This window comes from Camelus bactrianus, chromosome 6, assembly GCF_048773025.1.
Source record: "Camelus bactrianus isolate YW-2024 breed Bactrian camel chromosome 6, ASM4877302v1, whole genome shotgun sequence".
Classification (NCBI taxonomy): domain Eukaryota; kingdom Metazoa; phylum Chordata; class Mammalia; order Artiodactyla; family Camelidae; genus Camelus; species Camelus bactrianus.
Window position 1 is genome coordinate 4171093 of NC_133544.1, and position 14036 is coordinate 4185128.

The window sequence follows — 14036 nt, forward strand, 5'->3', positions numbered from 1 at the left end:
GGCCGCTGGGGAAACTGAGGGCCCAGGAGAAGAAGGTCATGCTGAAAGTCAGCGTGGGTCCAGGGCTGGCAGCTGGGGTGGGTTCCTCCCGGGCCCGCTTGCCCTGAAAGGCAACAGCAGCCTCGGAAGCAGCGGGTTGGCCCGGCGGGTTGGGCAGCCCAAAGGAGGAGGCCAGCCCGGCTTTGACCCCGCCCCCAGCCCCCCCCCACAGGCTGCACGCTCCCCCTCCCGGGGTTATTCCGGGCAGAGGGATCCAGCTGCCCCTGGAGCCGCCAGTCAAGCAGTGGAGGGACCTGCACTGGGTGGATGGGGCGCCGCTGGGTTTGGGGCACGGCCCTTCACCTCGATGGCTTGGGGAAGCGAGGGGCAGCGGGGACCCTCTCCAGGAGGCCCCCACCCAGCCCGGGCTGGAGCTGGAGGAAAAGTCCTTGGGACAGCCCCTGCTCTGCCGTCACTCGCTGTGTCCTGAGGCACAGTGTCCCTCTTCTAGACATTCAGTGTCCCCAGTGTTGCCCAGGGCCTGACATTTCAGGACCTCTGTCCAGGGCCCAGGGGAAGAAAGGGGAGTAACCAAGACTAGCTGCTCTGGGTCAGGATGAGAGGGTCTCCCATCTGTAAGGCCCAAGGGGTCTTCAGCGGAAGTCAGGGGGCTAAGTGGCAAGACAGGGACCCGGGAAGGAGGGACCCTCAACTTGAGCTGTGTAGGCCAGCGGCCCCTGAAGGTCCCACGGTCCCCTGGGACCCAGGACCCAACCTCAGCTCCTCAGGGGACCCTCAGGTACCATCACCTTCCTCATCTGCTTCCAATTAGCAGCTGAATGAGAAAGACCACGCCACCGAGCCACAGCAGGAGAACCGAGGGCCCCTAGCCTCAGCCTGCCAAGGGTATGTCTTAACCTTGACATTTGTTTAACAACATAACGAACAACAGCCTGTGGCCCTCCCGGTGTCCCTGTGTGTCTATGGTGATGCTCTGCTCCATCCGTGCCACCAGCAGGACCGGGGCAGTGTGAGGAGTTCACAGGGGACACTCACTTTCAGGTCACTTAGCCCTTAAAACTGATGGCTGTGTCCCTCAAATCCAAGGGGTTCTGAGCACAGCCCAGAGGCAGCGTGAGGCAAACGGGGGTCTTCACCTGATGTTAGCTAGCCCTGGTGCCCATCCTGATGGCCAGAAAGCCAGAGGACTCAGGTGTGATGGCCAGCGGCAGAGACGCCAGAAAAAGAGGACATGGAACAGAGAAGCCTCATCTCCCCTCCTTCCCCCTCCGTCCTCACATCTCCTCTTTCTGGCTGACTCCATCTCCCTCCTCAGCAACTCAGGTCCCCCACCCTCCTCCCCTGGCCTCACCTCTCCCCTAATTCCTCCACCCCCGCCCCCTGCCCCAGGCTCCACTCTGCTCCTAAATATCCTCTCAGCTCCTCTTCCAAGCTCTATTTTTAAAATCAGATCTCCTTTACTGTACAAGTGAGCTGACAGGGGGAGGTATTCGCTGAGGGACTGCCCCCCCCCGGCCCCCTCCATACCCAGCCCTTCATAGACACACGTTGGCAGCCCTAACCCAATGGGCCACTTGCTCAGAGGCAAGCAGGGAGCTGACCTGACCGAGAAGGCTCCGGGCACTGACGGTGGTGAGGCTGGGCTGTCCGTCTGCGAGCGTCAGGGTGGGAAGAGGGTCCAAATCAAAGACCCCAAACCAAGAGCACTAAATCCTAGACTGGGTGGTTTTTTTGTTTTTATTTTGTTTTTTGTTCTGTTTCTGTAAGTCAGGAATTTCTAAGTCAGTAGAAGTTTCTTAAAGATATTGTCGTGAGGCTTAAGGCTTCGACATATACCCAGCTGCACCTGTAGAACCAAGGGCACCTTTGGAGGCCCAGAGATGAGGCAGGGGCAGCCTCCGGGCTGCCTGGGGCAGCGGTGCGCGGGCCTCTGGAGATCAGGAGTCAGAAGGAAGCCCACAGTGGCTGTCTAGAGCAGTACGCTGGGGGGGGGGGGCACCTGCTCTTGTGAATGGTGGCCCCAAGGATGCCAAAGTCCTTGCAAAGGGGCAGACAGCTCCGCCCAGTGGAACCTCAAAGGAAATGCTCACTAGGGGAAGAGGGAGACCCCTGTTCTTTCTTCCCCAAAACCCTGAGCTCACCTCCAATTGCGTATTGAACACGAGCGTGTGGTCCTCATCTCTTTGTTGGTGACGTTCTGCAGGGCAACGCTGCTTCCCTCCATTTCTTCACCTCGGGGGTCTAGCACAGTGCCTGGCCTGGAAAAAAGAATCAGGATATGCATTATGAATTAAGGAATCATAGGTAGAGAGACGCGTTTAAAAAAAAATCAAAAGACTTAGGACACTAAAATCAACATGTGTTTGGGAGCGCAAGAAGAAACCTAGTCTTTTAGGAGTCAGGTGTGAGTGGAATAAGAAACTGAAGCTCTGAATTGCAGATGGTGAAACATTTTGGTTTCGTGCAAATTTAGGCTTTATATCCTAAGTAATGAAAAGCAATGTAAAGATTTTTCACTATAACAAACACTTGGCCCAATTTTCATTTCATGCTCAGGCAACTGGATTTTATGGGATGGGCATGAAATGGGAAGGGTTTGAAATTGAGGATCCCATGATTAATCTGGGTGCCCGGTTGAGATACGGAGACATTTCGTTAGTGATGAAAATACATTAAAAAGATTTTAAGTGGGGGTTTCATGGATAGATTGGGGGTTTGAGGGAAGAAATCTGGATTTTGTTTTGAGGGATGTTTTATCATCATGCTAAGGAGTTTGGATTCTTGCCAGTGGGTTGTAAGAAATGTGATGGTGAGATTTTTGCTTGTGGGAGTTAAGTCTGCCAAACATGAAAAAATATATTTTAAGGCTTTGGATTTTGTTACAGGCGATGGGGAAACATTGGAAAATTGTACACAGAAAAGTAACAGCCACACGTTTAAGTAGCATGCTAAAACATTTGGATTTTATGTGTGGAGGGTGTGCCAAGGTCTGACTTTCAGAGCATACCAAGGAGAGTTGATCGATGTTGTCAACAAAGTTGAAAGACTGATCAGAGGAGTTACATGAGCAACAATGGGAATATGCAAAGAAATGTGGAATTTATTTTGAGGCTCCAACATGATTAGATTTTTGTACATGCCTCAGAATTTGATGTTAGCCAATAAAAAGTTCTAAGAGAGTGATCCAGTGAGATCTGTTGTATTTGATAAAGAGTACACTGTGAAATTACAAAGTAAAATTCACCTTTAATGCTAAGATTTTGGATTTTTATTCCATAATTCCACAATCAGGAGACATTGTAAGGTTTTAAAGGTAGAATGACAAGTTCAAATTTATAGACTGTGCTAAGAAGTGTGAATTTTATTTTAAGGGATGTCAAGATCGAATTTTTATATCATGCTAGTAAGCTTGGATTTGAGCCAATAAAAGGTTTCAAAGAAAGACAGGGTGAGATTTGGGGATTTTTTTATAGACCAGCCTGAAGATAAATCACATGGCAAAACATTGCATTTTACGATGAGTAGCTGGGACTTTATGTTACAGGCAATGAAGAAATCTTGAAAAGTTTTAAATTAGGGGGTTACATGATCGAACATACGCATTTCAGCAGAGCTACGAGAGTGGATTTTTATGGTAAAGATAATATGATCAGATTTTTATAACGTGCCAAAGAGATGTGATTTTATGTGAGAGGTGAAGGCATTCAAGTGTTTCATTTAGGAGAGGGATATGATTTCATTTCTGAACCCTCATGCAGAGGCATTTGGATTTTAGCCAGTAAAGGGTTTTAAGGAGTGACTGATGAGAGTTTTGTCTCCAGGGGAATTAGCTGGTAAAACATATTTTATGCTAAGGTGTCTGGATTTGATGAACCAGATAATGAAGGTGCATCAACAGCTCAGAGGAGGTACCTGTTGGCACAGGTGCATCCTGTTGGTAATTTACACTGAGAAACTGGACCATTTATAGTAAGCAATATAGAGGCGGGGCAGGTCTTACACAGAGGTTATAGGATTGAATTTACATAGCAGCCTAAGAACTTTGGACATTCTTTTGAGGAACAACAAGATCACATTTTTGTGCCGTGCTAAGGAATTTGGATTTCAGCCATGAAGAGATTTTAAGAGAGTGATGGGGCAAAATTTCTGTTTGATAAAAGCAATCTGCAGAGAAATTATGTGTGTATTTTATTCAAAGGAGTTTAGATCCTATCTCATAGGTGACTAGAGATATTATAAGAATTTAAACAGATGTTACAAGACCAAATTCATGCATCTTTCAAGGAAGTATGACCTTTTTATGATATGGTCAAATTTTGATACCATGCCTAATTAGAGGTTTAGAATTAAGCCAGTAACGAGTTTAAGAAGTGACCTGGTGAGATTTGGGCTTTTATATCCATCAGTTTGCAGGTAAATCACATGGTAAAAATTTTTATATTATGCTAAGTGAGTGGAACTTTATATTATAGGAAACTTTTATAGAAAACTTATTCTAAGTTTTACATAGAGAAGTTATGGATAACTTTTATGTATCTTGCTAAAAGTTTAAACTCTGATGTTAGGAATAATAAGATCAGGTTTTTACAACCTGCCAAGGATATTAGATTTGAGGTTGAAGTCGGGAAAGTTTAATCAGGTACATCACCAAATTTATAAATATATTAAGAGTGTAGACTTTATATTAAGAAGGGGATAATCTAGTTTTTAAATTATCTTTCTAAGGAGTTCATATTTTAGCTAATAAAAAGTTTTACAAAATATACTGCTATTCTGTATTTTAAATTTTACCCAATTTAAATTTTTAAATTTTAAATTTTAACTAATTAACATAGTAGAGTGCGTGCTTAGCATGCACGAGGTCCTGGGTTCAGTCCCCAGTACCTCCACTAAAAAAATAAAATAAAATTCAAATTTTATCCAATTTAAATTTTTTATTTTAAAAGTTAGCCAATAAAGGGTTGTAGGGTGTTAAAAGACATACTGAGATTTCAAATTTAAATTTTTAGCCAATTTAAAATTTTATCCAATAAAGGGTTTAAGGGTTTTAAGAGAGATATTGAATTTTATACTTTAAATTTTAGCCAATTTTAAAATTCAAATTTTGACCAATTTAATTTTTTAACTTTTAAATTCAAATTTTAGCCAATTTAAATTTTTTATTTTAAACATTAGACAATAAGGGGTTGTAAGGGTTTTAAAAGACAAACTGAGATTTCATATTTAAAATTTTTGTCAATAAAGGGTTTTAAGTGTTGTAAGAGATATCCTGATATTTTACGTTTTAAATTCTAGCCAACTTAAATTTTAAATTTTTAAATTTTAGCCAATAAAGGGTTTTAAGGGCTGGAAGGGACGCACTGAGATTTTTATTTCTAATAGATGAGTCTGCAGATGAATTACTTTGCCAAATTTTGCATTTCAGTTAGAGACTTGGAATTTCACAATAATAATAATAATACATACCTTATAGGACTTTTATGAAAAGGATATGAGTTAATTTATGCAATGTGCCATCTATGTAATTCTTACAATGAAGATGATGATAACAATGAGTATTTTTCCTAATTTGTACAACATGCTAAAAAATGTAATCTCTACCCTGAAGGATGACATGATGAGAATTTTCTATTATTCCAAGGCCTTAAATTTTAGCCGGAAAATGATTTTGGTGAGTTTATGTGTCAGGAATTTTTATGCTAACAGGTTTGGATTTAACATTATAGACAGCAAATAAACAGCCAAAGGTTTTAATCAGAGGGACTGCAGGATCAAATTTAACTGTCATGCTAACAAGAATGTATTTAATTTTGAGAAACAGCAGATCAGAATTTTGTACCGTGTTGGAAAGCCTGGATTTTAGCCAATGAGGAGTTTTACACATTTTCTTTTTTTTTCCATAGATCAGCCCTGTGGCTAACAAGAAACCTGAGAAGTAACAGAAAGCGCTCAAGGCACAAAGAGCAGTAACTGTAGAGCTAATTAATTGGATCGCCAGAATTCAGTTCGCTCTGCCCCAGCAGAGCAGTGTGCAAAATACTCCAACCAAAACATCTCTGTAGATTCACCCTTGACCCACTAAAACCACCCATGACTAGAGTTTCAAAAACCCATCCCAAGTTATCTCACACCCTCCCCGCACCCCCACCCATTACTGAATATCCCAGCTCAACTTCATCCAACCAGCAACAGAGGAGAGGTGTCTGCTGGAGCAGAGATCAGCCCCGCGTGGTGAGACTGGAGGGGCGTGCAAATCTGTTTGCTCGTGTGGAATTGAGGCCACATGTTTGAAGCTCCTAAGTCCCCACAGACAAGGAGGGCAATCTCAAGAAAGTGGCGATTTTAGGAGGGGCGTGGGAATGATGCGCAGACCTTCTTGACAGCCCAGAGCTGGGGAGAACACAGCACTGGAAGTTGGTGAAAGAGAGGAAGAAAAATCGGCAAAAATTCCAACGTAGAATCAAGTCACAAAGGCACAAGGCTCTGGCACACAGTAGGTGTTTTATAAACGATTCTAGGGGGAAAAAAAGAATAGCCAGAATCCAGATCACTCCATCCACCTACCCCCAATTTCTGCTTTGAATCTGGGGGAGGAAGTAAGAGCTATTCTGGGCAGCTGACCCAGCTGAGGGACAGCAGCCAAGTGCCCGTGTTCTACTCTTGCTCTGAACTTGTTAAACAGTAGGCATGTCTGCTACGGCTTCCCGCCTCACAGCCGAGGAGGCCCAGCCTGCCAAGGGCACGGCTTTGGACGGCACTGGGAGGTGACCTCTGTGACTTCTGGGTGACCAAAAATGGGAAGGGAGACTGAACAGGTGCCTGTGCCAGGGTTGACATGAAGCGGCCAGCACACCCTGCCAGGTGTCTGCCTGCCACGGCGGCCGCTCTGGGCCCATCGCTCCACAGAATTTATGGGCTGTGAATTTCTCCCAGCCAACGGGGAAGCAGGCAGGCCAGACAGGCAGAGAAAGCTGGGGGAGCAGGCGGGAGGGTCGGGTGGACAGATTTTTCTCTCCCTGGGAGGCCCATGTTGGACACAGGGAGGCTTTCCCCAACTTCCCTGTGTTCTGATGAGCTGGGCATCTGATTTGTCCTGGAGACCCTGACACTGACCTCGTGAGACCCTAAACCACTGCTTTTACTCCCACCCCCTCCCCACCCCCAGGTTCTGACCTCTGCCATCCCAGTTGCTGACCAGACACGTCCCAACCTTACCCGTCTTCAGAGAACACTCCTTTCCATTCGACGGAATGATAGAACCCTCTGAAGACTCATTTGAGACGATGATGGAGCGTAAGAATCCATCATCAAAACAAATGGAGTCCTCCGAGGGCTCATCCAATACCACCGTGGAGACACCAGGCGGCGGAGCACTGGAGGCGGTGGGGCTGGCCAGCGGCCCCGCCCAGGAAGCGGAAGAAGAGCTGCCCATTGACCTCCTCCAAGACATGGAGGAGCCATCCAGTGGCCCACATAGGGAAATAAAGGATCCACCCAATGACCTACTCCAAGACCTGGAGGAGTCACTCGAGGGTTCACATCTGGAAGTGGGGGGTCCTTTTGGTGAGGCACCTGGTAGAATGGGAGAAGCATCAGTCAACCCATGGGGGGACCAGGAAGAGCAAGATGACGACACTGACCTGGCAGGGTCAGGAGAAGAGGAGCAGCCAGAGGAGCAGACGGAGAGCTCGATGGCGGAAATCATGTCCATGGTGAGGTCCATCATCTCTCTGCACTTCCGGATGCAGGACCTCCGAGAGCAGCAGAGGGTGGCGGAGGAGATCCTGACGGAGGGCATCAGCGCTGGCCAACTGCCAATCCCAACCAAGTTCTCGGGCGATCGCCGAGAATACCACGAATTCATCGTGCTCTGCCAACTGATCTTACAGAGCTACCCAAGAACGTTCTACAGCGACCGCCTGCGAGTGGGGTACATCATCTGCCATCTCTCAGGCATGGCCTTGGAATGGGCCAGAAACCTGGTGCAGGCGGGGAGCCCCCTGATCAACGACTTCCCGGCCTTCCTGGAGGCCATGTCAGATATGTTCGAGTACCGCCAGGCCCAGCGCGTGGCACAAGAGGCCATGCTGAGCATCAGGCAGGGGGACCGCACCGCCGTCCAATACATCAACGAGTTCCGCGGCCTGGTACCCACCTTGGGCTGGCCAGACGAGGTGCTGCAGGCCCACCTGTGTCAGGGGCTCAAGGAGGAGATCAGGCACTATCTGTTCCGCGTCCCTCAGCCAGATTCGCTGGAGAGCCTGATCGTGCTGGTCCTGCAAATAGAAGAGAAGCTGGCGGAGAGAAGGGCGATGCTGCGGCTGCCCCCGGAGGCCCGCCCGCGGAACCTGACCTGGATCGACTCACCTGCCCCGGAGAGGTGGATGGTGAGCAGCTGGCTGCCTCGTGAGGTCCACCCCACCATCGACCGCGACCACCTCTTCCTGCTGCTCATGGTCAGAGTCAACCCCTACCACAGCGTGGCGGTCCAGGCCCTGGTGGACTCGGGGGCGGGCGCCAACCTCATGGACGCGCGGTTCGCCCAAGAGCACTACGTGGAACTCTACGAGAAGCCCTGCCCACAGCCGGCCCAGCCCGTGGGCGGCTCACTGGTCGGCGACGAGCCTGTCTGGCTGCACACCGAGCCCCTGGTGTGTGTCCACCAGGACCACCAGGAGGCCCTCGAATTCGACGTCGTTCCTTCGCCCAACTTCTCTGTGATACTAGGCATCAACTGGCTCCGAGTCCACACCCCCGAGGTCGACTGGGCCAAAGGCCGCTGCACCTTCCACTCGCCCTACTGCCTGAAGAACTGCCTCCGCCCGCCCCCGCCGTGCTCCGCGCTGGGGAGACATGCCGTCAGCCCGCTGCCCGGCTTGCCGCCGCTCTACTCCGACCTGGCCGACGTGTTCAACCCGAAGGAAGCGGACGATGAGACTTCCGACCAGCCAAGCTCAGACGGATCCGATGATCTTTCTGAATCAGAGCCCTCTGAGCTTCAGCAGGCTGGAGACAGTGATCACAGCGAGACCTTTCAGGAGTGTCCATCCGCTGCGCCGTGGGAACCCGTGGGTGCCGGGAGGCAAGGAGCCAGGCTGCGGGATGAGTACTGGGACCCGCAGGACATGCTGACCAGCAGGCAGGACTACATACAGACGATTCCAGAGCTATTCGACCAGCTACACGGAGCCACGTGGTTCACGAAGCTGGAACTGCGTGGGACCATCGTGGACGAAAGCATGAACTTACACCAAGCAGAAGACGTGTGGAAAGCGGCATTCGGGCTGGAGCTCCAAGACATGACGAGCTATCAGCCCTTTCTGATCTGCGCAGACCCCATCATCCCCCAGAGCGTGATTCACTTCATCCTGAAGGACATGCTAGGTTACTTTGTGCTGTCCTACGGGCAGGACGTCCTGGTCTACTCAATGAGCCAGGAGGAGCACCTGCAGCACGTCCGCCAAGTCCTGGTCCGCTTCCGGTATCACCACGTGTACTGCTCCCTGGACAGGAGCCAGTTCCACCAACACACTGCCGAGTTCCTGGGGTTCGTCCTGACGCCCAAAGGGGTGCAACTAAACAAGAGTATTGTGACCACTGTCACGGGCTACCCTGTCCCTGGCTCTAAGAAGTCCCTGCGACACCTAATGGAATTCGCCTTGCCGTACCGGCACTTCGTGGACCGTTTCGCCGTCATCACAGAGCCGCTGCTGCGCCAGCTGCTGCCCGACCAACCGTTCCACTGGGGAGACGAGGAGCAGGAGGCCTTCAAGCGTCTGAAGCAGGCTTTCCGCAAGGCGCCCCTCCTCCACCACCCCAAGCCCCAGAACCCGTTCTACTTGGAAGCAGGCGTCACCCAGAAGTCTCTGCACGCCTCCCTGATCCAAGTAGATGACCAAACCGGCAAGAGAGTCTCCTGCGCCTTCTACTCGCGCAACATCTCCCCTCTCGAGGTCGAGTCCTCGCAAGTGGAGATGAAGATCCTTCCGATTCGGGCTGCCTTCCTGGTGTGGTGCCGCTACCTGGAGAACACCGAGAAGCCCATCATGGTCCTTCTCAGCGCGGAGGACCTCGCCTCTCTGAACAACGACGGGCTCACCGTGCTTCTCCCCGGGCACTGGGTCTTCTTCTTCTCCCACTTCAACTTCGATGTCATGCAGCGGCCGGGAGCCACTGGCGGCCGCCCCCGGCCGCCCGGACGGAACCGCCGCCAGAGGGCTTTCCAGCGCCACACTGCCACGTGGCCAGCCATGCTTTTCACTACTGGAGGGTCCCCCGGGGACCTATCCCCAGAATCCGGGGAAGAAGAGAATGAAGGTGCGCCTCCCCAGGACAAGTCAAACAGGCAGAACCTCCAGCAAGAGCTTCTGGCTCTGATACCAGCGGACCAAATACTCAACAGCTTCCTTGCGCACTTCAGCATGGCCCAGATCAGGGCGGTCATCCTGCATTTCTTCCGAGGCCTCCTGTTCTGGAAGAACACCCTGGCCGTGGCCGCCCTCCTCGTGCTGCTGCAGATCAGGCGGCCCCTCGCACTGCTGCCCGCGCCCACCCTGGATGTGGCCCGGCCACCACCAAGGCGCTCCCTGTGCCTCATCCTGGACTTGTCCCTCATCACCGACAGCGGCCTCGCCACCGCCATGGTCCAGCTGCTCACCCAGATGCCCCTGCTCGTGGGCGCCAACGCCATCCCGGCCGAGGAGCTGGCCCAGCTTTTCCTGGACCCTGACCAGTGGCAGCACCACGCCCTGCTCCCCCAGACCACCCGGGGCCTGCCATTCATACTCTGGTTCTGGCTGATGCTATGTGAGTTCTTTGGGGTCAGGGTCATCCCCGGCGAGGGGACCCGCCCACGCCAGAACCGCCCCCTGGAGCTGCACGTCGTGGAGGATGAGGATGTCGTCTTGCGAGAAGCCCTGCAAGACGACCTGCAACGTTACCGTCAGTGTGGCCTGCATGACGGCCTGCAAGACACCTCGCAGGACGAGCAGAACGACGTGCAGGAGGCCCTGAGCCCCGCCCCGTGCATCCACACCGACATGGCCATCACCCTCCGGCCCTGCCAGCACCTCCCCACTGACCCTGACGTCCTCAGCCTCCTGAGCGACACCCTGCTCTACATGCGCAGCGCCCAAGGCCAGTCCATCCTTATCAACCGGGAGCTGGTGGCCAGGACCCTGAGCCGCTTCCTGACCGTCATCTACATCCAGGTCCCACCCGCCACCAGCTGGGCGAGCCCACCCAGGGAAGAAGCCACCCTGGAGGAGCTGCCCAGCAACGTGGACGACGTGGACGACACGGATGACGTGGACGACATGGACGACACAGATGACGTGGACGACGTGGACGAGGAGGACGATGTGGATGACGAGGACGACGTGGACGATGTGGATGACTGTGACTACGACAATGGTGACGAAGACTCGGACTTCGACTAAAAACACCTCCGCTCCTGGAGCCGCCGCCCCTGGACCCTCCTTCCGGGCTTCCCGCGCCTCAGCCTGCTTTGCTCAGACCCTGCGCCCCCTTCCTGCCACTCCTGATCCAGGGGGAACCACTTGAGAAGGGCAAGCAACGTCTTTAACTCATCAGCCAGCAGCAGCATCTGCGGCAATGGACTATCCAGCCACAGAGACCCAGAGCAGGCTCAGGGTCCACAATCCCGTCTTAACTCTCCAGGTGCCATGTCCGGAACTGAGAGTGAGATCGGTGAGAGGAGGGAGCAGTGATGAGCAGGGAATGACCCCATGACCCCAGGCCAGGTGAGGAATCAGCACAGCAGACCCAGCCAAGCAAGCAGATGCCAGGGACCCGCCCCCGCCCCCACCCCCGGAGTGACGAGTGGCCACCTTGGGCCACTCTGGGACACTGACCTCGGGTGCTCCACTGACTTCTACCTCCACCACCGGTGCTCCTGCTTCCCTGGGCCTGACCCCCGCCCCCCGCATCTCCTGGTGTGCTGTGGTGCCTCCCTCATCCCCATCTCCCTGCAAAGCAGCGCCCCCCACTGTCTGGCCCAGCTCCCTCAATGCTGACCCTGCCTGACCCTGAGCTCTGGCTCTTACCTGGGTGGAGCTGCACCACGGAAGTTCCCAACACACCAGTGCTTACTGGACTCAGGAGTCCCCATGACTCCTGGGACCCTGAGGAAGTGAGCTCACTTGGCGGGGCTCCCTCCTCCCAACACTGACAGCACAGGGGCCCAGAGGCCCACCACCAGGGGAGGGGGCTCCGAGAGAGACTGAGGAAGGCCCAGGACCCTCAGCGGACTGTGCTGAGTAGCTGCCAGTGCTCCTGCCAGACCACTGCTCTCTGCCACAGGACAGAGACCCTTCTCCCCTTTCCCACCGCCTCACCTTTTTCCACCCCCAAAATAAAGCAGAAAAAAAGAGTATCTGACTTTGTGGTTTGTTCTTGGGGTGGGGGGAGACAGGATGGAGGAGGAGCAAAGGGAGTGGGGGCAGGGTGGGGGGCTGGGCTCTCCCCTGAAACAAGCCCACCAGGTGCCTGACACACAATCTGGAGGATGTGGGGGACACCGGGAGCTGCTGCTTTTCTAGGGTCCAGGGCAGGGGCCCCAGAAATCCAAGTCCCACCTCTTCCCACACAAGGACAGAGGTGTGGGCAGGCTGTGGTCAGCCTCCCTAACTCGGGAGGTCTATGAACCAAGGAACCCCAGTTTCAAGCAATCTTCCCACCACCATCCCTAGAGGAGGATGCCAAGGTCACACTGCCCTAAAAGTGGCAGAATGGCTGTTCTGAGGGTGTGCTGCCCTGGGAAGGGGAAGGGGGTCCCCAAGAAGTGAGGACAGCAGGGAGGGGGGCACTCACTCACACACTCACTAGGGGTTCAGTATCCCCGAGCCCAGCACACACTGCACAAGGGCCCCTCTGCCCGGCCTCAGTGCCCAGCCAGCCAGCAGCAGCCTCTGATCCCCCAGAGCACACCTGCCCCCACTCCTTCACTCTGGGACCAGTCCTTATGTGACCTGGAACCTCAGCTCAGGACGGGGGTCTGACGCGGAGATGCGTGCACACGTCCCTCTTGGCACAGACTCTACCCCTGATGGCAGCACCAAGAGATCACGGTCAGGATCCCAGGTTCAAAGCCAGGGGCTCAGCTATACCTCTGGGCTTTTCTCCACCCCATCGGGCCCCCGGCTGACTAGCCATGCACCCTCTTCCTCATCTGTTGCCTGGAACCATCGGAGGCGCTGTGAGAAACCAAAGTGTCAGGAAGGAAGTTGCTAACAGCCAGCCCTTGGAGCTCCTGCCCTCCGGCGCCACCCGTGCATGGACTTTTGCCACCTATTCCAGACAAACTTGGTGTAACCAAGGCCCAAAGAGGGCCAGTGCCCTGATGGTGGCCAAGAAGGAGTTGAGAACACAGCCAGGACTGGAGTCCTCCCTGGTGGCTTCTGCCCTCCCACCCTGGGCCCCTCTACCCCTGCCATTCCCACCCCACACACCTACTGGGGCCACCAGATGCAGGAACGACCCCACAAAGAGCCATCATCACAGTGGCCCCAGGAGCCAAGGGCTCCACAAATGTCTGTCCACCCCTGACAGCAGCCCCAAGAACCCATGGGCAGGCCCCAAGGGTCAAGGTCAGGACCCCAGTGTCCCCTTTAGTGGCCCTGAGCCTAACTTGCCGGGTAACCCTGGCCAGTAGTTGTCCAGTCCTCTGGCCTGTTCTCCCATCATCAAATGGGGGATGTGGGAGGAGGGGAAGAGAATGTCAGGGGCAACAAGACACAATCTCCAGGGGCCTCTGATTCCTGAAATCCCCTCTGTTCCCAGGTGACTGCCATCTTCTGGGGGCTCCTGAACCCCTTGGCGTGAACTCCCTTGGGGGCAGAGCCTGGGGTCAGGGTGGGGATGCCACTCCCAGCACTGGGCCCCTTTCTCAGGCCGACCCAGAAGCCCCTAGGGGCTGAACGTCCAGGGCAAACCCAGACACCTGCCTGGAAGGGGCATGAGAGGACGATCCCTGTGTCCTAATAGCCCAGGACCCACCAGGAGTACTGTCCTCTCCA

At 53.1% G+C, this 14036-nt stretch overlaps 1 protein-coding gene across 2 annotated transcripts; it reads left to right on the top strand.

Annotated features, from left to right (window-relative positions):
• The first annotated feature begins 1573 nt into the window (after positions 1 to 1573).
• On the top strand, positions 1574 to 13401 carry RTL1 (retrotransposon Gag like 1). Of its 2 annotated transcripts, XM_074365025.1 has the most exons (3): positions 1574 to 1632; positions 5904 to 6493; positions 7166 to 13401. In XM_074365025.1, the coding sequence occupies exon 3, from the start codon at positions 7251 to 7253 to the stop codon at positions 11436 to 11438; it is 4188 nt and encodes a 1395-aa protein (XP_074221126.1). In that variant the 5' UTR covers positions 1574 to 1632; positions 5904 to 6493; positions 7166 to 7250; the 3' UTR covers positions 11439 to 13401. The 2 variants fall into 2 exon arrangements, with proteins under 2 accessions (XP_074221126.1, XP_010967182.2); XM_010968880.2 differs by lacking the exon at positions 1574 to 1632 and having other exon boundaries at positions 4275 to 6493.
• Positions 13402 to 14036: the final 635 nt, after the last annotated feature.

What these genes read in the sequence shown, in the direction of transcription:
- RTL1 (XM_074365025.1), top strand. Translation starts at nt 7,251, where the DNA reads ATGATAGAACCCTCTGAAGACTCATTTGAGACGATGATGGAGCGTAAG.